Below are 22,142 nucleotides of genomic sequence, written 5' to 3'. Positions count from 1 at the left end.
TGAATATATCCCTTCCCATCTCACTAGACTTTATCCATGATATCTCATCTGAGGCCTTGAGAGGCTACCTAGAGTGGAGGCTAGACAGTGCCAAAGGAATAAAGTAGGTATTTATTAAAAAAGCCTTCAAAGGATCCTTGGGCAGTACAAGGGCCTGGCCAAGGCTACGCCCAAGAGGGACAATGGGTCACACATTTTCACACTTTTATAAGTTTTGTTCCATTTACATATTGGGGTTAATTGTCCAATTATAGCTTTAAGTTATGAAGTCTCATGCTCCCACATTGCTCTCCTCAATTTGCTGTTGTTTATACCTTTTGGGCTGGAAAAGGATTGTTTTATTTATTAAGCTGTGAGAAGAAGTTGCTAACCCTTTGTGTGAAGTTCAGAGTTATATACTAATGCAGCACAGAATCTGGATAATATGAAAACTAAAACTTAAGGCATCACATCCTTGTAGGATAGGTATGGAACTAGTGGTGCAGTCAGTCTTGTCTGGCACATCCCATGGGCCTGACTCCTATAAAACTAATGCAAAACAATGGAGTGAGTGCACTTGGTACCTCCAGTTTTCTTCCATGGTTGTTCTTTTTTGGTGGCTGTTTGTTTATTTTTTTCTGTGAGGGAAGAGTAATCCGTTTGAACAAAGGAACTTTCCAAACCTTTTATTGTCAGATATCCTTTGTGGCCCATGTCCATTAAAGTGTACTGAACTGTCAAATCAGAACAATCTTTTCTTAATGTAAAAGAATAATATGACAAAGAAAAGTCATCTTTTGAAGTGATGTCAGAAAACAATTTCTTATTGGTATAAATTGACATGGTAAAAGAAAACAACCTCATTTGAGGCGTAGGAATTGTTTCAGAATACTACAGAAACAGCTATTCCAGTAGAGGATGTACCTTTTCTCTTTCCATTACTACACTTAATATTTCATTTGGTTTAAAAATTGATCTATAAGGTTGTAATGCTGGCTTCACTGAAAGCAGGTAGGTTTGATTTCAAAGCTCAGATCTCATAGATCCAAGCCTGGAAGAGAATGAGAATCTTTTTTCTTATTGCAAATTATTAACTTCTTTAGCCTTCTGTACCAGTGCCTTGTGTTATTGTGGTCTTGACCTCTTAATTCTGTGTTTGGAGAAACCATTGTCCTGGTTACAGTAGCTCATATTCCTGTTATATCTCTTTCCAGTCACTGAGTCATTTTCTGTTTTTAGATTGTACTTCTTTTTAGCTGATTGTTATGACTAAATCCTACTGACTTTCTTCCCACAACTCTTGTCACTAAGTAAAGTGGGAAATAATGCATTCTTTTCTTATAGCATATATTGTGCCTTTGTCTTGCCACCCAAAACACAGGGAGAAAATACTTAGAAAGGGTTAAGAAAGAGATCTAAAAAGTGCTAGAGATAGGCTTAATGGGAAGGAGCTGCTGCTGCAGCCGGTCTTTCCCTGGTGTATTACTGCCTGAAACTGTATCTGCTGTCAATTATTGATAGAAAAACCTGTTTCTGGAGAGCTGACTCCTCAGGTATTTCCAGCAATGCAATACTAACGGTAAGTGATTTCATTTTGCTACTTCTACTGCAGAATTATTTAAAATCTGTTTCTATATCAGTGGGAGGTCTTGGTATGACTGTATATTCTGCAGTATGTAATCTTGTCAGCAAAATCCATGATAAATAAACGTTTTGCACTATCAGTAATTGTATGCAGAAAAATTTGGTATATCACCCTGCCACATGCTGCTGCAAAGGTTCATTTTGTTTGTGGTTTTTTTTTTTCACTATGACTCTACTGCAGACTATATTAATTGAAATCCATTGCCTTCAGTTTGAATGCTCATGCATTCTGTCCACCACATATATTTTGCAATGAATTATTTTTCCAGGATTCTTGTTACTTTTCTGTATTTTTTATGCTTTTTCTGATCCATCCTTGAGAGCTTGCAGTTTATCTTTCCTTATAACAGAGAACTAGATTCGGGAGCATCTACTGAATGCAGTAAATTGTGAGCTGTTATTTGGACAAAATGTACTTGTGGAGAGCAGCATGAAGCATTTTCTGTGGCAGTGTATCTGTATATCACCTGCACAGTAATCCCGGTTTCTAAACATGTGAATCCTGCATGAGCTGTGGAATATGAAGTCCTACCTCTAGACAGCCAAACAATTCTGAAAGTGATACTTGAAGCTTGTATTCTTTGCCAAGAAAGAGAGAAATTTGGAGGCAACTCAGTAAGTTTGAGTTGTCATTTCTACTGTGGTGAAAGTTTGATTTAAGTGGACTCTAGTTTTGATGTGGATGAGACCAGAGTCTTAATTATAATTCTGAATTGCATCACCAGCAGGTCTGTCCTGGAACTGAAACATCATGATATAAAGTCCAAAAAACTCAATAGAAATATCTGTATTTACTTCACTAGGTTACAGAGAAAATCCTATATGCTTGATCTCATTTACATCATGGACTTGAGAAAAATTTTGTAATTTTTGTATGTATCTTCAGAATGATGGGACTAGGAAATTTCCTGAAGAAAGCTTTTTCTTCCTTTGAGCAATCAAAGGAGCTAAAAAATTTGGAAAGAAATTTCATATTTGTGAAGTAATATTCAGAGTTCTGCATCAATGGCCAACTATGAATGCCAGTTTATGATCCTTTTTTTTCTATTTGGATGCCAGTTGTGATCATCTCAATTCTCATCTGTATTGACACTTTGCATGAAACTTTTTCTGAAAGATTTACTGTTTTAGTTATTAGGTGTGTTGTACTATTTCCTTTAGTACTTTAGATTTAAAAATACCTTTGATTCAGTTTGGTGCATTTCCTTTTTCCTTATCTGTGGTTATAAGGCAAGTATGCTACTCTCTGGCTACATATATTCTTCTATAGTGTGAAGGGCACAATATGTCTGAGAGAGTCAGAAGTACAAAAGAATAAACTTCATCATTTTCTGCCTAGGATAATATGATTAAAAAAAAAAGTATGTGGCTCAGTTCCCAGTCATATTTTGTTTTGGCTGGCAGTGATGTATGTTGCTATATCATAATAAGAAATTAATGTACTTCTTTCTTTTGAATATTTGAAAAGCAGTTAGCTTTGCAGCCAGCATGCATTTGACTAAATAAGTTTATGCATTTCTTTTTCATTATGAATGCACCTTTAAGAAATATAAGATTAAAGCAATGGAAAATAAAATTGAGCCTTGCTAAATGAATAGAATATCTCACTCCTCCAGCCTCTAGTTGAGGACTTTAATTTCAGAATACTTTTCAAGTGTAGCTCTTAGCTCTTAATCTTAACCAAGAAAAAAGAAGAAAAAAAGTAATACACACATGCCCGAACCTCTTACTTTTAAGTGTAGCTTTTTGGACTTGACCAAGATGGATGAGGACAGGACTAACTGTGATATTGTTCCAAACTTGGAACATGGCTTTTGCTGTGATTAAAGCAGTGGAGGCAGTAGTTGTGCTTAGGGCAGTTTTCTCCTCTGGTTTTGGAACTATTTTAAACTACATTAAAAAGCTCTGGTGCTGTTGTCAGTATGGGCTTTGCAGCTCAGAGGTGGTGCATGATTACTCAATAAATAAACTACTGAATACTACAATGTTACCTCAGTAATGCTGTACTTATTCAGAAAATACATTATCCTGATCCCATGAGTTCAAGCAAATCCCAGGAAATTGCTTTTTTTTGTAGGCTATTCTCATGATTTAAGTAAAAATTAAAGCTAATGTGTATAAAGTCTGGTACACTTCACTTTTCTCTCTTATTCTGGATATTCAAAGTATTACATTCAGGATCAATATTTAAGACATTATTTTTCTAGGCTTTGTGACTACCTACTGCATTTCTCTACAGGTGAGCAATATTTGCACAAAATATTCCTATAGTAGAATAATGGAGTCTCATTTCACTGCCAATGAGGATAGTTACTCTATTTAGATCCGCTACAATGGATAAAATAGTGTGACACAAAGGGTTTGGAGCCAATCCAGCCTTTTAAGGGAATTTCTATAAATCAGGTCAATTCATTTAAAGAAGCTTCTGAGGGCTCTCATCCTTTTGAAACTGCTTAATGTTCTCCTGTTTTTATGTGCAAAAATATTTTCAAATCAGTGGTACCCCACTGAGCCCCAAGTACTAAATTGTGGGGAGGAAAGCATGTTTTTGTGAAATATTTTGTAGCTGCTGGGGTTTCTGGTTCATTTATCAGCTGTTTGCAAACTCTTACTAGCACTGAGTGTTGGCTGCAGTGGCCTCAGTGATATTGTAGGCCAGCTGTGAATATTTCTGACTGTCACTTGTTCTTTTCAGAGTCCAAGTACATGACAGTCAATAAAATGTTAGAGATCTACCAACACTCATACAAGCATACAGGTATTGCTGTGGAGCTGAGCAAATGATTTCATAGTTGAAAATGTCAAGATAATGTGATTAAGAACCTGGTGATCATATAAGAGCACCTTTCTTGTACTTTCATGGTCAAGAAGGCTTTGAATAAATGTTTCTTCTGATTGCAAGAAACTTTTTTTGGGTGATTTATTCAAGACCTGATTATTGTCTTAACATTTGCACATCTGATGCTGAAACTACAGGCTAATGTCTGCCAATTTAAATTTCAGACTGCTGTGGGAGTGTCACCCTTGTTGTTAAACTAGAAAACAATGTTATGTGGCAGCATGTGAATTAGGATGATGTAATCTTCAATCAGAGTTGTCGTGGGCCGTGTGAGAGGATTGCAGCCCATGTCTAGTGATGCTGAAATGAATCTATGAATTGCAGGCTTGTAAAATATGAGATGAAATTATGCAGACCAGCACAGGGCTGAAGTGTGGCTCTTGTGATACACAGAACTCTGTAGAAATGAATTTAACCATATTTGTGTTCTTGTGTTCCTGAGCTTGAGGTTGTTTTCACACTAAGTCAATGCTGCCAGCTTGAAGCAAGGGAGGGAGAATATGATGTGTGAGGGGGAACGGTCTAAAGATATCTTTTTCTCTTTTTTTTTTCTTCCCCAAGATCCTTAGCAAATCTCTCCCCAAGGTCTATTTATAATATAATGAATCACTGCAAACATATCAGCTTCATTAAAGGATCAGTGCTTTTTATGCTAAGACAGCTCTGCTGATATATGTGAAATGTTAAATTGTCCTATCTTGTAGATCCCTAAGGCCTCTAGCTCTTACTAGAGAAATAAATCTTTTGAGAAGTGAATGATAGAAAAAGAAAGGAGTAGTATAATTCCAGCAGTGATTAGTGTGTGGTGTACACAGTTTGAAGCTCTGCCTGGTAGCTGTTGGTGTGTGTTGATGTGCTATAATGAAGAGCTTGGATGCCTTATTGCAAAGTCAAAAGAAGAGCAGAGATGCTCCCACAGGTGCCACAACTCAAATTCCTCATTTAACTCTCTCTTGTTTACCTTTTCCCCTACCAAACCCACAATGTTGATGTCACACTTCAATATTACTAAGACACAGGATCATTATGGGATGTTGTCATCTCTGTTTCATTCATTCAAGGCCATGACTCTCACCACAGAGTGTGAGTCCCTCACGGAGTGTGGCTTCCTGGCCTCGGTCCTCAGCACAAAGCAAACCAACGTCCTTGAGCTGTTTGGTTCAGGGGAACGCTTCATTCGAGGGGACAGGGCTCCAGCCCTCCTGTGGCCATGGGTGTCTGGCTACTCAGCTGTGGCTTGCACAGCTGATGGGGCTGAGGCTCTACTGGTGTGTGCATTTCTGGGCTGGAAATGCCTCAGCACACCAATGCTGGTCTAAATGAAGGTGGAATGGTTGTATATATTTATATAAAACCATTTCATATATATATATATATATATATATATATATGAAATATTAAAAATGGTTGTATATAATGGTTCTGTAATAAATAGAGAACTTCCATTCAGCAGTGTTCAATGGAACTTACTGTGATCAGGGGGTAGGAATACTTTATGTACCAGAGTTAGTGAAATGTTTTGCTGTCAGATTTATGGTGCTATTGACACTTAGTGACGTGGTGAACAAGCTCTATGCATTGTCTCTGCTTTTTGCTGGCAGAAAGTAGAACATGAAAGCTGATTTTTTTTAGCAGCAAGGCAGAGATATGTATTTTCTGAAATTTAGATTTTACTGTATAAAAGCATTGTTACACTTGCTTGTTTGAGCTATTTTGTCAATATTTTTCCTTGCCATTATGATTGCTAAATAATGTTTATTTAAAGTTCACAGCATTTTATTTTTGCATTATTGATTTTTAAGTCGTGTAGATTCTTTTCTCTTGCCTTGTCAATGAATATATTTTCAATGTTTTACTGAACAAGTTAAAGATGCAAACCTTGACTTTTCTGTACTTTTCTAATTTGGTCTCACTTTCTTTGATGGTCCTTGTTCAATACACAAACCATAACTATGAAACTCTATAGTAGTCAATTTGCTAACAGTCTGAAATATGTTATTACATTAGAAAGGGCTTTTGAAGGGTGAGAGTGAGCTAACAGATAGTCACATTGTGTGCTCTGCTATGAAAGTCGCTTTGAAAGTCATTTTTTAAACAGAAAATCAATCTTCAGTTTTGAAAGATTTGACATTGATTCAAATTTGGCCAGTGTTTTGAAGTTTCATTTTGGAAAATGGATGAATGAAAAAAGAAGCAATGTTACTTCAAGACAACACTGAAATTTTAAAAATTGCTTCTATGCTCAGTTGTGGTCTCTGTATTTTGTGAGTAGGAAGTGATTAATGCCTGTGAAACTTTGATGTGAAACTTCCACCATTTTAAAGCTTCTAATCTATTTCCTGTTGTCTGAATCAGGCACTCTATACTTATAATTTCATAGATGTTTTGTGATATTAAACAATAAAAAAATTCAATCCAAAGCTGTGAAGTGCTAAGTCAGGAGAAGACCACAGTAAAAGCTGTGAACTAACGCTGCAAAGCTCCTGGGGCTCTGTGCCACTGCATGTTGCAGCCTTGGAGCTGCCACTGAAGGGTCTTTTCCTGGCTGGACTCCAGCCATTTAAAATAATGCACTGTAGCTTGGCTTGGTCGTTTTCTTAGGGAAATGGAAATGCTGGCCATTTGGATAAACTAGTTCAGACAGTTGTTTTACAGGACTGCATGATTTGAAAAAAAGTGGTGTAAATCATGCTGTTTGGATTCCTTTGTAGCTTGTACCTGTCCATTTAGCAAATCAAACACCTGAGAACTCTGTATGATCTGAAAGAGCTGCTTAATAAATGCCATATCTCTTTGGTGGTGGGAATGAAGGATGTTTAAATTAATAGACTTCATTTGACTTCAGAATATTTTGAACCAAGCCCTAATTACATGCAATTTTAAGCCAGCTGACAGATAGCCTTTTAAAAACAAGCTTGTCACTTTGACATATCAAGCCTCAAAATGAAGACTACTTTTGGCATATAGAATTTCTCTCTAAGAGAGAACTTGCCACCAAATTGTTCTTTGAACATGTAACAATAAAACTGGTTGCTATGCTTGTTTGTAGCAGGAACACTTCAACATACATTTTATAAGGCCATATATTAAAAAATCATGAAAAGGTAGAAGGCTTTTAGTTCTGCAGTTTCATTACTGAAAATTGTTATTGTCTTGCTGAGCAGGGTCCTGAAAAAGGCATTTTTCTCTATTTATCTAATTTGGAATCTGAATTTTATATCTTAATTCCAGATCAACATTAGATTATAGGTTTGCATAACTGCAATAAATTGCACACCCCTCACTACGGTGTGTCCAGACTTCCATACTCTAAGATCTAAGGATAATTGATTTAAATATTAGATTGAAAAATCCCAGAGCACAGATGTTTTCTAGGTCAATGCTCTGAAGACCATATGTTAACATCTTTCTTTTACCTGTTTCTGTGAAATTTTTGTTAATTTGATTTTCCAGCTAAGTGAAGAGTAGGGATTGCAGCACTCTGATGTTGACCTTCCATCTCTGTGGTCACCTGCCCATTCCTGTAACTGTATCTCCAGTGTGTCTCCATTTCACTGTGAAAGCTCCTTATGTCAGGAGCTTTGTGGGTTTCCTTCCAGCTCCTCTGCATTTGCAGACACTTGTGACAGCACTGAGTAAATTGCACTAATGGGCTCAGAGGAAAGCAGGCTGCTAGTTTGAAAATCTGTTCTAAAATATTCCAGCTCACTGTTGATGAGTGAGTACTTATCTGTACCCAAAGAATTCAGAAAATTACCCTGACAATCCATTTTTGTAGCCTTTCACCTAGGTATGTAGGATGTTAGCTGTCTTTGAGAGGTCTTGAGATCTGTCTTGTTTTCTGTTCATGTATGTAACGTTAAACACATGTATAACCCACGGAGCTTTTCAAACTGGGCACCAGTAGTATCACAATTGCTTAGAAGAAAGGAAGTTCTCATTGCAAACAGTTCACTGAGTGATGTGTAGAACATAGAGTATTTTGTAGCAGGTGATTCTACCATTCTGAGAGACCAAATATATCAGATTAAATAATTTTAAATGTGCATATGCAATCTAGTCTCTTTTTTCTTAGGGCGCACTGTTGTGATTTCAAAGTTACTGGTATGATCCAAACTAGGTTGAAGAATCTCATTGGCTTGTTTGGAATAGATTCTCAAATTGCACTACCTTTCTTTCAGTTTGAATTTGACTCTCCTTGCCCTTTTTTGATCTGATTTATCAAACCTTTTTCTGTGATACTTACTGTTTGTGGGGGAAAAAAGGGGGTGGGGTCTAATGACATACAATTACTATTTAGAGATTAAAAACTTTCCAGATTGCATCAAGACATGAAGTGAAGGTTCATGGAAGGCAGAGGTCACTTGTGAGTAGTCTGGAGGGAAAAAACCAGGGAAATTAGAGAGGAATTTGTTAAAAAATACCTGCATATAATCTAGGCCAGAAGAGTATTTTTCAGGGCAATTTACTAACTTATTATGATACTCTTAATTTGTGTAACAGCATGTAACAGCATTATTAAGTTTTGAGTTTCTAGAATATACAATACACAATATACAATTTGTCAAAGAATCAGTGTATTAAGTATGAAACCACTTTTTTTCCACTGTCCTCTGCTCTTTACCAAGGCACTGTTCCTTTAAATGGACTTGAGCTTGAGCATCTGCTGTGTTCTCTGTCCATGTGCAACACTTCCCTCTCCAGTGAGAGTATCCTGCCTCTCCTGTCCCTGGAGGAAAAAAGATCCTTTTTTCTTTTTTGTCTTCTGTGCCTTTCTAGGACAGAAATGTGTCTTTCCTACTGTCACTCTCACACCTTTGCCAGGCAGCTGTAAAGATAACATCTCATCTTTTTTTTTCTCTGTGGAGCACATTTAGTGCAAGTGCTTGTTTATATAAGAGTGTGCTAACCTGATGAAGATGCTTTCATTTCTTCTTCACAAGTCTTTCTCCCTTTATATGTTAACCATTTTTGTTCAGCTACCCTTGAATCTGTATGGTTGAGCAACAAACCTTCCCTAATTTATGTGTATCAGGATTTCAGGAGGGAAATGGCATATGCAGCAGGAACTGCAATCCTTTTCTGCCTGAGTGTGAATTCAGAGATTTCTGACAGCTGACTTGCTCCAAAAGTCCCAGTTTGAAAATAGAATGCTTTCTCCTATGTTATTAAAAGCAATCTCTTGGAAACAGGTCTCTCAGGTAGATTATGTGCAAGATATGCCTTTGCATTATTGCAGCTGAATGAGGGTTATAGGTTATGCTTATTTTATAAGCAAAAACATGTCACAGGTATGAGAACTGACTCAGAATTTGATGCAGTCATTACCCGACAATGTTGCTGCTGTTACTGTGCATGATCTGGGTGAGTCCTGCAATCAGCTTTGGCCTGTGACTGGCAAAGGCTGCCTGCAGAGCAGTCTGTGCTGCTTTTCCTTCAGCTCTGCTCTGACCTGGGAGTAGGGCTTGGCAATAACAACAAATAAGAGGATGTGAGCTAGAAGAAGATACCTGGGGAGGGCCTGGGCCAGGGAGCAAAGTAACTTTGGGATGATTTCTGCTGTATAGAATTAAAAAAGAGCTGTAGGAGCTTGTGGCTGCCAGGGCCTGTCTGAGTGAGCTCTCCTCCTTCCAGCTCCCTCCCCTCAGCACCTGCCCTTCATGTATTGCTCTGAGAGGTGTATTCCTGTCTCTCCCAAGTGATCCATTCCTCTGCTTAGAGAGTTGGTTATCTAAGGGCAGTTAGAGGAACAGTTGCAGTTTACCTGGGAAGGCTGCAGCTTCCTCAGCAGGCTGGTGCTAGGTTTTCTTGCTGCAGAATTGGAGCATCTCATGCTACTGCCCTGGGGATGCACAAAGCAGGGATGTCTAAACAAGGGCAAGTGTACTGCTCTATGGCTTAGCCTACAATTCACAGCAGCAATTCACTGCTCTGGGTAAGGTGTCCCCCCAGATGAGATGCAGTGTCTCTTGACATGTCATGTCATGACTCTTGATCTGTCACTTGACATGGTGGGAAAAAATGCTGAGACTGTCCCATTTCACTGGACCTTATGTGGCCTTTGGAAAGGAACAAAGGCAAGGACTGCATCCTGTGTAAAACATTTTGGAAAACTAATGGTTTAGAACTGCTGGTCCTTTGGAATTCAGTGAAACACTTGGTTGAAGATGGACTACTGAAGAGAAGTCAAGAAGTTGTAAAATAATTTTTAGTTATTACATGCAAGCTTAGATCAGAATATGAATATATATTGGTATGGAGTGGTGCTTTTGAAAAGTTAAAATCCTAAAGTAAGTTTGAGTACAGAGTACAGTCCCATTACCTTGTTTTCCATATGGCTGAGCTACTTATTGTTCTTGGAATACTCTAAAGGTAGCCGTAAATCTTTACCATCCACTCATCTATGTGTACAAAAAACGTGAGTGGTCACAGACCTTGACCCTAAAGAGTATTGTTTTGAGAAGAAAAGAATAGTGTCTATCTAAAGAAAAGCAGTAATTCAGTAGTGTGGTGGTGCAGTTTGGAATTTTATGGTCCACCTTCAGAACACAGTGTGTTACAGTAACTTTGGGCAGATAATTTTCTGTGACTCTAAGATGAATGAAAGTTGTATGAGCTGCTCACTTTTTATTAGCATATCATAGCTTGTAAATCATGCTGTGTTAGTAAAGGGCTGGCGTTTCTCACAGGGCAGTGTTAGTCCTCTTAACATTCTTCCAAATTTATTACAAGTTTTTAGTCAGTACAGCAAAGAAATGACTGCCATGCATTTTGTACATTATTAGAAGTCCTTAATTGGCTAACAGACATACTTCAGTATTATTCCCAGGAACTAAACATGTCTTGTACTCTGGTGGTATTCTTAGCCTGAGAAACAGATAACATGCAATAGCCAGTGAGTCACTGTGCCCAGCACTGCTTTTCCTTCACTGTGGTTTTAAGGAGGACAAATGCTTTGCTTTCCCAACTCTGTGTCTAATTTTAGTATGACAGTGGGCCCAAGGACTTTCAGGCCACCTTCTCAGATAATGTCATCCAAAACATTCAAACTTCAAAATGGCTGGGTGTTACTGCTGTGCTGTCTGACACTGTATCTGTGTATTAAACATCTCCTGTTCTTTGTGGATAAATACTCAGGGGCACTAAATGGACATGAGGGAGATATTTGTCTTGTTACAAAGCAGAATTTGACTCCTGGTATATTTGTGACAGTCATAAAAGAACCATAATCTGTTCTTTTTATGCTTTTGCATTACTGGGCTATTAAGAGTAAATGTCTGTCTTGAAAGGAAGTTAGATCTTGGAGCTCAAAATATCTGCTTTTGTAGTTTCTTAAAAGGTAGGTGACTTGTCCAGAAAATACATCTCTCTCTCCTCTGTTGTGTGCACATACACAGAGAAAAAGAAAAGGTGTGGACTTGTAAGTAATGTTTTAGTAATTTCCTTAATGCACATCTTGTCCAGTCTTATGACCACATATATTTTGCATCATAAGTCATGGCTGAATTTGACTTTGCTGTAATTTTCTGCTATTTATAGTAGAAGAAATCCCTTGTGCTCTCTATAAGTTATTTTAAATAAGTCTTGCAATCACCAAAAGCAGCAATATAAACTGATCTAAAGCTAGTGTGAGGAACCTTAGCTACACATATAACTGCAGAAAAGAAATGAAAGCTTTCAAAGATCAGTAACATCTTAAATATGTTTTGAAAACTTGTTGATTTGTTTGAGGCAGCCTGCCAAAGACAGCATTTATTTCGTTACAGACTTTGGTATAATAGTGCTGCATGTCCAAAGTCATGTAGCAGTGTGTTTAGAAGTGATGTATTCCCAAGGTTTTTTCCCTAATATTTTAACCCATTGTTCTTATGGTGCTTAAGCTGGACCTAAAAAACTTAATATGAGTGATTTTTCATGTAGTGCTGTATTCATGAGGGAAAAAAGGAAAAGGGAATTTTGTGTGTAGATGTAGAAAATGGCATTTTATGCAAATAAATGTTCACTTTAAAAACTGAAAATTTAAATGCTTGTCAACCCAAAATGTCTTCAAATCATATCTGTTGTGTCATGAAGTAGTCATGAAACTGCATCCACATTACCACATGGTTACTGGACAATTGCTTCAAAAAACATTGAAAAGTAAAAAAGAGGAAACAGATTATTACTGTGATTTCAGTTATTTCCCACTTGGTACTGAAAATCTATCACACAGTGTGTCTGATTTTAATTTTTTATTTCAAATATGGTTTTAAGTATAAAATACTAAATTCATTGAGCTTTATGGAGATAGAAAGTGGCATTATTGATTGAATTCAGTGTTACCTATTTTCATGTCCAAAATGTCCCATATCCAAATGAAAATCAGAAAAAGAGGTAATAGAATTTCATTTTGAAAATTATCACTGCATAATGATTTTTCCAGAAAGAAAGTAATTGAACTGCAATGAATAAAGTTTTATATTTACAATAGCTTGATCAATCTTCTGAAATAAGCAATTCTTTATACATGCAATTAAAAGTGTTTTCATATTTAGTTTCCTGCTATTTACTTTTTTCTTTTCAGGACTTGTCTATGACAAAGTCTCTCTTATATTTCTTTAACACAGGTATCTGTCCATTCCAGAACTAATATTTTCTACAACCAGAGACTGAAATGGCATGGCCGGAGTTTTAAGTAATTTGGCTTTGACAGTTTCAGCCTTTGCTGAGAAGTTGGAACAGAATTTGAACTCCATTTCTGCACTGTCCTAGGTTATAATGCCATCCTTTCCTAATGAGGGAGGTATGCTAATCTTGGATTTTTAATATACCCTATGAATTCCTCAGTATGCTTGTATCTATAAATTGTGATGGAGTACTGCTTGTATTTTTAGTTAATTTGTATATGTTATTTGAGATATAAAAATGTTAATAGTTACAACATTATTTTTCAAAGATAACCGTGGAACTGCTCCTCTGACTTTGAGTTCAGAACTACCCTATCAGAGCACAATTAAAAGAAAAGTCAGAAAGAAGAAGAAGAAGAATGGAGTTATCACTGCCAATATTGCTGGCACGAAATATGAAATTGGTAGGAAGCTGCATATTTTGTTTTCATCCTAATAGCCTTTGATGTGAGAGAGTTACTGATTAATGGACTGAATTAATGGACTCTGTATCAAGCTGACAGTCAGACAATTCTGAAGGAGTTTCTTTTATAAGAAACCTGGGGTTTTCTTGTAACATTTAATTCATAGCTTTGGATACTGTGCATCTATTAATCCCCATTGGTTACTCATATTGATTCCCACTTGTTACTTTGAAATGTGAAAACTTAAGTAATCAAGAAGGCTGTGGAAGAGCCTTCTAAATACCTATGTGTTTGGAAGTTTATTAAAGCCTTGAAAGATGAGCAGTGTAAATTCAATGTTAAATACTCTAATTATTATACAGAGGCATTTCAGTAAAGTCTGTTAAGGTTTTGTATTTTCATGTTCAGTGCTAAAATATTTTTTTCCTATAATCAGAGTTATGCATGGCATGTTATCAGATTTTTTTTTAATTAAAATAATGCATGCATTTGCTTTTGCAACACTGTACCTTCCTCAGGGAGGTATTTTTGTCCCTATCTGCAGTGACACTTATAGTCATCACTGTTTTAAAATTAACTTATGGCATAACCAAGATTAAATCTAACTGCTGTACAAGAGGATTTTTGTTGGATCGTTGGGGAATACCTTGAAGCTCTTGGCAGTTCCCATAAGAGGTTGTGCTGATTCCTGACTCACTTTAAGGTGCTGAAACATTGTAATGGCAGGTTTGCAATAGACTGATGGAAATACTGCAAGATAAATAGCTTGCCATGCTAACATTGTTCTCTGACAAAGGGTTCTGTATTGGAAGTATTTAAAATCTTAATTGATTTTTTAAATGTTGAAAATGAATCTACTTAAGAGATACAAGATAGTGCCTAAGAGTGTGATTTCTCCACAGTGCGTATAGTAATACAAGAGATGGGATTTGTGAAAACGCGTGATGAGGATGAAACAGCAAATCTGATCTGGAGCGATTGTGCTGTGCAGCAAGAGAAGATTGCTGAGCTGCAGAACTATCAGGTGCAGTGGTAGTTCAGATTTTTGTCATGTTTCCATAAACTGCTTTACTCTGAGATGTGCAGTAATTGTCAGTAACTGCTCAGTTACTGACAATTGTGTGGGGGGGGAAAAACCCCACACAAACCACAACCAAACAGGCGGCATTAAGGCTGAACCACTGCATAGCTTAGAATCCCATTCTCTTCTCCAGAGTTATTTGTACTTACCACTTGGAATTTGGTGTATAAATATTTGGGGCTGTTCTTTCATGCTTTTTTCTGCCAGTTGAGTGTTGTGAATGATCAATTTAAAGAAGATACTAAACATCATTTATAAGTTTCTCATCAGCTTTGAAGCAGTAAGTTAAGAAACAGAGCTCTCTCTCAACAGTCCTGTGAATCAATATTTTGGTTTTTTTACCATTATCTTGTGTTTGCATTCTCTGTTTCTAGATAGCTTTGTGAATAAAAGTATGATAGTCTCATGTATGAAATTAAATCAGTGGGCACTTATATGGATGGAAGAGAATACATCTTGCAGCATCTTCAGCATTGTTAGAATAGGTAGTGTAGTGTAAGATATTATCTTAAATAATTTAGATTTAACAGTACTTGTGTTTGCCTGAGCATGCAGTTGAATGTTTTAAATGACTGTAATTAGGTATGCCAGAAAAACTAAAAAGTTTCAATTAATTTTCCTTTTTTTTTTCCTACTTCCTCAGAGAATCAACCATTTTCCAGGAATGGGAGAGATATGCAGAAAGGATTTTCTGGCAAGAAACATGACTAAGTAATATTTCTTTTAATATTAAGAAGTTTTCCAGCTGTGATATTTATTGCAATAATATACAGAACTATTGCTTTTGAGGCTTGTTTATTTTTACTAAGAAACTAGGAGAGGACCAAGAAGAATTTTCAAAGTTCTTTAATAGCTTTAGCTTTGGTCCTGGATCTGAAGCATTGGAGTGGGCTACTTTATTTCTCCAATTGACTTCAGTGAAGTGTTATGTGGGTTCACTTCTCTGTCTAAACACTGCAGAATGTAGGTGAGTCTTGAATTATTGTACAATAAATCTAATACATAATGCACCCACATATGTATCCCATAATAGAAGAACAGAACAAAAGAACTTTATGTAGCTGGATAGTGCATCTGGACTATCCTGTGCAATGTGCTGTAGGATTGCCCTGCTTCACCTGGGACCCAGGACCTGAGAACCCACTGAAGTCCCTTCCAACCTCACCAATTCTGTGATAGTACTTGTTTGAAATAATTAATGGTTATATTTTTCCGTATATCAAATTTATAAAATGTGAAGCATCTTACTGTTTATATAAGAAATTAGTCAGTGAGCCTCATTTGTCTAATTAGAAATTCGCCTCACTCTAGTGGATTGACTGGGTTGTCAGGACTTATCCTAGCTGAGAATCTGTAAGACTTGTAAGAAAACAATACTAAATAATGATCTGATAGCCAGGTAAGGAAAGGTTTGAGGGTAAATATATGTCAATATTTTAGTCTAATCTAAATTAGTTTGTAGAGCAATTATTAATAGAGCTAATCTTTTGGCCCAGAACCTGATTTACACAATTTAACTTCTAACAGAACAAATCTACCTTACTCAGAGAGGGAAATACTATTCAGGAGTAATGCACTTCAGGAGTTCTTTTTTCAGGCAATATCCAGGCACTCTGGATCACAGGACCATGTGGTTTTCACGTGCAGAAAGGTGGAAGGGAGCAGTGTAATACATAACATGTGTAATATAAAAGAAGACAACTCAGCAAAGAAAGTATAGGAACACAGAATAATGGAACAGATGGAAAGAGAAATGTAATTGAGAAAAAAAGGCGGACATGAACATCATTTTCAAGGATAATAACAAGAACACAGAAAAGAAAAAAGTAACAATAGAAGTGCCATCATAGGGCCAAGTAGATCTTAAGAGACCGTTGTGAAGGGTCTCTTAGATGAGAGTTCCTTGTGTGAAGGATAAGTGTGGTTACAAAATGAATTCAGTAAATGGGGGAGAAAGTGCACAGGATGAGTGGGAAGGGGCATGGATTCAGCTATGCAATATTGTCTTTTCCAACACCTTTGTTGATTGTATTTAAAAGGTTCATGAACTGATCATGGGCCAAGAATCATTCTCATCCATATATACCCACTAACGTTTCATATGTGAAAAGTCAGGAAAGTCAGTGGAATCTGCTTTATTAGACTGAAGGTTTTGCCTTTAGTGAGCTATGTTTTGTTCAACACCATTGATTCTTTTGTACAGAAAGCACTTTGAGATCAAAAGCAGTCTGACCACATTTGTGAGCTAAAATAGTACTCAGAAGAACAATAATTTGCTGTTTGTTTCTCAGACCTCCTGATAAGGACAGCAAAAGCTAAAGGATAGAGCAGCACAGTGAAAAAGTGGTTACTCATGATAGTGGACAGCCCATGTGCTGAAAAATAGGGCTATTGTAATGGAATAGGCCTTGATTCCACAGGCTACTTAATGATGTTCCTAAGCCCTTTCTGAATAGGGCTTTGCAGGGAAAGAACAGAGCTGAATTCTTTTTTTGAAAGTTTTAGTGAGCCCCAGAACCTACAAACAATGCTGAAGTATTCCACTTCATAATATTAAGTGTTTGTAATCCCCCAGTTATGCATTAAAAAGATAAGGCATATAGAACTTTTATACTTTCAGTCAAAAAATAATATCAATATGTCAGGAATAGCTTGAAGCTAGAGTAGGCAGTGTGTATATTGAAACCCTTGAGTAAGTTAAACGACAGGTCTCTAGCATGTAACAGGAGGCATATGATAAATAATCTGGAGAGGAATTTAAGCTAACACAGAAATTGCTTTTTGCCTAAAAATAGGATAATTTTTGCATAGATAAGATACTCAGTTGGCAAAGTAATAATATTCATAAAGACAGAGCAGATGGAGAGTAGTTTAACTACATGAATCAATCAGGAATTCAAATATCTACTTCTGTTTTCAAAAAGTTTTCCCGAATATTTAGTGGCTTTCATTGAACCAGATTTCTTAGAACAATAGTTACAATGAAGCTGCAGAAGCACAGAACCTCATGCAGTAGTGCTGCAGCCATTGTGGTTTCTGCAGAGTGTTTGTTGGGAGGTTGGCTACACAGTTTGGTGACAGTGTATCCATTATACCAGTAGGGCTTGGCTACAGTCCTAGCCCCATGCATGTGGCTCAAAAAGAGCTCTGTTTTCTCCATTAGTATTTTAGCCACTTAAAGAAAAAGTATCTGCCCAAGAGAAATGAAAAATAAAAATGATATTTCCTTTTTTTGCACATTATTATGCTGATGCTATTAGTTTTCAATACAAAAGGAGAAATATACCTAAATCTGTATTTAATTAAAAAATATTAAACTTCACCATAGTGGTATTTAAAAAAAAAAAATCTAAGTTGGAGAACTTCCTGTATCACCTAATTTCTTTTCAAATTTCCAATTCCTTTCTGTTGGTCTGTGCATATTTGTATTTTAGATGTGTCCACTCTATGCTACAGAGTATTTGTGAGTTACCTGAACTAATTTCGTATGAGGTTCGGTATGAAGGGAGTTTCAGGTACTCTGAGTATCTGAAACAAGGTAGCTACAGCAGTGTGTAAGTCAGCAAAGACTAAATTTACCCTGTTGGGAGCAATGATGCCAGTGTGCATAGCAGCACCAAGTGCCCATTGCTCCTAGACCTGGGCTGCTAAGCAGTGTTAAAGGAACTGTGTGTACCTCACCCATTCTGACAGGTGGAGTGGGTGTATCTTCCTGTCATACACAGCTCTGGGTGATGGACACTTCTGCTACCCCAATTCTTTACCATTCTTCTTCTTCCATTTTTCTTTACAGAGGTACAGAATTTTTCTTCACAGAGGTATAGAATGAGATACATTCACCACCTCAGCTGCCACAGCTATTAAAGCAGGGAGATCAGGACCTTGCTGCATCCTTTCCCCAGATTCAGCGTTTGATTCCCTATTTTTATTTTAGTTCTTTTGCTCCACCCCTTCACCCTACTCCCTTCCTGCTTGATCTTGCTTTGAATGTCTTTGCTTTCTTTTGATTAAATTAGGTGCTCTTGGAATCTTAATCCAAATATACTGGGACCAAAGACTAATCAAAGCTTGTGTGATTTGTCCTATATAGGAAATGAATGAGTTGCTTGGCCTGTGTCAAAGTCTATTTACTACAATTCCTCATTTTTAAAATTCTTTCAAAAGGAACAAAAAAACTCCTCCTTAATTGCTTCCAATTGCTTTTTAATTTTAAATTGAGTCTTTTTTGCACCCAAGAAGAAAATCCCAATATCCCAACTCCTCTTTTTTGTGTCTGTTGAATCCTCATAGCTCCCCAGACATCTAACAATATGAAAATTAAAATACTTCCCAAATACCACCTCCCCATGCCAAAAAAAAAAAAAAATAAAAAAAATCCATGGTTTGTTAGGAGTTCAATATTAAATGGTAACAGGAGTGAAATGGATGCCGAGAAATGAGATGGATACCAGTAACATAATAAGCACATAAGCAAAAATGCTCAAGATAGTCTGCTTTAGAATATAATACATTCACACTCATATGAATATGTAATAGAATGCTAACGATTCTTAAAGAAATGCAAAAGTTTGCTTTCATATTACAGAATTTTGCTGAAAAAGCTCCCTTGTCAAATTGTCATGAGTGCTTTTTCATCTTGAGGATTGAAACATCAAAGTAGTCAAAAGATTTTAACTCAATTACCCTTTTTGTGCAGAATGATCAAGAGTCAGCCTCAGGAGTACAGTTTCATTCCTCGAACGTGGATCTTTCCTGCAGAGTACACACAGTTTCAGAACTATGTAAAAGAATTGAAGAAGAAACGTAGACAGAAAACTTTCATAGTCAAACCAGCTAATGGTGCAATGGGACATGGGTGAGTTGTGAGTTACCTTCAGTCTTCTTTCCTGTTAAAGGTGAAATCCAGTGCTACTTACAACATTAACAGAAGCTGTGTATTAATAAGAAGATTGTATTTTGAGTGTAAGTCAGTGTATTGGGTGAAGGCTTCACAAGCATTAAATAAACTCAAATAATTATTATGAACACAGTTATTTTATTGTGAATTTTTCTGCTGTGCTTAGATTTATAGGGTGAGATTGTACTGGGCATAAATGGCAGGGTTTTGGTGGCTGGAGGGTGCAGGGATGTGTGTGGGAGGTCAGGATCTTTCACAGCTTTAAAACCAGCTCAGACACCCCATTGTGTTCCCAAACTGCAGCCAGTCAGAGATGCAGAAATGTGTTTGAGAGCAGCAGCCACAAGGTTTAGGAGAGACAGAGGAGATGCTGTTGGGGATGTGGCTGGATGTGCACTCTTGGAAGCAGGGCACAGCCCTGAAGAGACTGCAGCCTGCAGCTGAGTTGAAGAAGTTTTATTTGTGACAGGGCCACACAGTAAAAATCCAATGAGATAAATATTGCAATTGTAATTTTAGTTCCTTTTTTTTAGATATTTTGGTTTTAGCTTTTATTGCTTTTAATATCAATTTGAATTATGCTATATAATAATACTCTTAGTTTTTCAGCATATGTCAAAATTACTATAAAAGTAAGGCTCCCGAACTTTCAATTTCTTTATTTTTCAGTCTTCTTGATAAGGGCTAAGATAAGCTAAAGGGAAAGGTACTGGCATAGTCCAGAGAAATTTCTGCAAAGTACTTCACTCTATTAGGACTATTCAGTACCAAACCTCTGAAATGTATAATGAATAATAGGGAATAAGGTTAAGGTAGCCTTAAGGTTCTGGGAATTTTAGGTTAATAACTGTATACTGAAAATATTAGCTTTTACAGTTATTTAAAAGTCTATATTATTAGAGATTGGAAGTTCATAGTTCATATGTAAACCTTTTTTCATTCTGGTGTAAAGGAACTGGAAATACAGAAATACTGTGTTTAATCTATGCCATCCTCATACAGATCAGTGTCCTGCTTTGCAAACTTCATCACCTATGGTTAGCACTGGAAGTTCTTTGCAGTCTGTGCCTCAGGCAGAAGTTGTGACAAAGACTGGAAGTCTATTTTTAGAGCTGCATGAGAAATAATCACAGAAGCTGGAGACTGGTCGTTCTGCCAAACAATTTCTAAGTGTAGAGCAAACCCATTATTACAAATTCTTGAATCAAAGCAAGCAGAAAGTTTCTTTGAAATGGCTCGTTGCTTTTTTCCATCTAGTGAACCACAATAAAGGACAGGAAACCAAAAGCCTTGTAAGGGAATGGAACTTTTTCTCTGCCCTAAAAATCAGATATCTAAGTCTCTCTAGGTAGACCTTAGCCTCCCTACTTGGCTGGGTGACCACGATAATCTATTTCAAAGACTAATGTCCAAGTTTTAAAATAACTTTTGTTTTTACCAGGATCTCTTTAATAAGAAATGGAGAAAAGTTACAAGCTCAGGATCACTTAATTGTTCAGGAATATCTTGACAAACCATTTCTCATGGAAGGCTACAAGTTCGATTTACGTGTGTATATTCTTGTGACCTCCTGTGATCCATTAAAAATATTTTTATATCATGATGGACTGGTGAGAATGGGCACAGAGAAGTATCACCCCCCCAGTGACTCAAATTTGGTAAGTTGGAGTTTATTCCAATTTATTGCTTATGGTATAGACTTTAACCTGTGTAGTGTTTGCAGGTGGTAAAATTAAATAAACTGGGACTTGAGTTCATCTGGATAAACTTCTACATTGCCATTGAAGAGAAAAAAAATTTTATGAAAGACACTTAACACATGGTTTTCTATCAAAATCACAAGTATAGCCACATTATTGCTTATATATAAAATTTCATATGACTTTGCATGTAGTATGCTAAAGAATTTAAATATATTCTAGGGGAAAGCAAAAGATAACAATCCAAAAAATAAAATCAAATCACTGCAAGAATGGGCACATTGCTTTTATATTCATCTGAGACTGAGGCTGGGGTGGCAGGTGGTAATAAGCTTTATCTCCTGCTAGATCAGTGCTCAGCATCCATGACGTTTGGAGCCTTTGCTGAGGGTCCTGCCAGGTTTCAGCCATTGTGTTGGGAAGTGAGGCAGAAAGGAGAGAACCAGCACTGCAGGGGCCCAGTGCTCACTGCAGTCCCTGAGCATGAGGAATCTCCTGCTGCTGCTGCTGTTTGTCAGTGACTGCTCCAGCAGGGACAGCAGTGTGTACTTGGCAGCTTTAGGGTGACTCAGTAGAGCTGCCTGTAAGCACAGAGAAAACCCAGAAATGCTAAGGGTCGTGCTAAAGATTTTGCACAATTTTCTGCTCTTGTTCTACTGTATGGCATGTTGCCCTATTGGGGGGTGTAAACCCTTCTCTTTTGGCTCAGACCAAAATGCAGATGTCTAAGAAATAAGTAGATTTGCAGCATTGGAAGGTATTAGTAGGTTAGGTTTGTTATACCTCTCTCTGTACTCCATTGCTTTTAGAGCAGCTTCCATGTAATTATGTAACTGAAAACACCATAGAGCCTTTTTGCCTATGTGAAATTTAAAATTCTGACTGTCTCTTGCTGTGCCTTTGAAAAACGCAGGTACAATTTGAGGCCCAGT

At 37.0% G+C, this 22,142-nt stretch overlaps 1 protein-coding gene across 8 annotated transcripts in view; it reads left to right on the top strand.

The window, feature by feature from the left end:
* The window catches only part of TTLL7 (tubulin tyrosine ligase like 7), a 64,733-nt gene that overhangs the window by 6,745 nt on the left and 35,846 nt on the right, over nt 1–22,142 (top strand). For 7 of the 8 annotated variants that reach the window (XR_012581300.1, XM_074546037.1, XM_074546035.1 and 4 more), the window contains 6 exons: nt 13,069–13,244; nt 13,398–13,532; nt 14,435–14,556; nt 15,257–15,324; nt 19,310–19,468; nt 20,952–21,168. Coding sequence is in view for 7 of the 8 variants with exons in the window: in XM_074546037.1 (XP_074402138.1) it covers nt 13,220–13,244; nt 13,398–13,532; nt 14,435–14,556; nt 15,257–15,324; nt 19,310–19,468; nt 20,952–21,168 (726 nt within the window). In the remaining variant the exon portion in view is untranslated. Of the gene's footprint in view, nt 1–1,430; nt 1,559–13,068; nt 13,245–13,397; nt 13,533–14,434; nt 14,557–15,256; nt 15,325–19,309; nt 19,469–20,951; nt 21,169–22,142 lie in introns of those variants that run through there. The other variant, XM_014263818.3, reaches the window with a different exon arrangement.

This window comes from Zonotrichia albicollis, chromosome 8 (assembly GCF_047830755.1).
Source record: "Zonotrichia albicollis isolate bZonAlb1 chromosome 8, bZonAlb1.hap1, whole genome shotgun sequence".
NCBI lineage: Eukaryota > Metazoa > Chordata > Aves > Passeriformes > Passerellidae > Zonotrichia > Zonotrichia albicollis.
The sequence above is the reverse complement of the archived record's forward strand: the minus strand, read 5'-3'. Positions and strand labels throughout refer to the sequence as shown.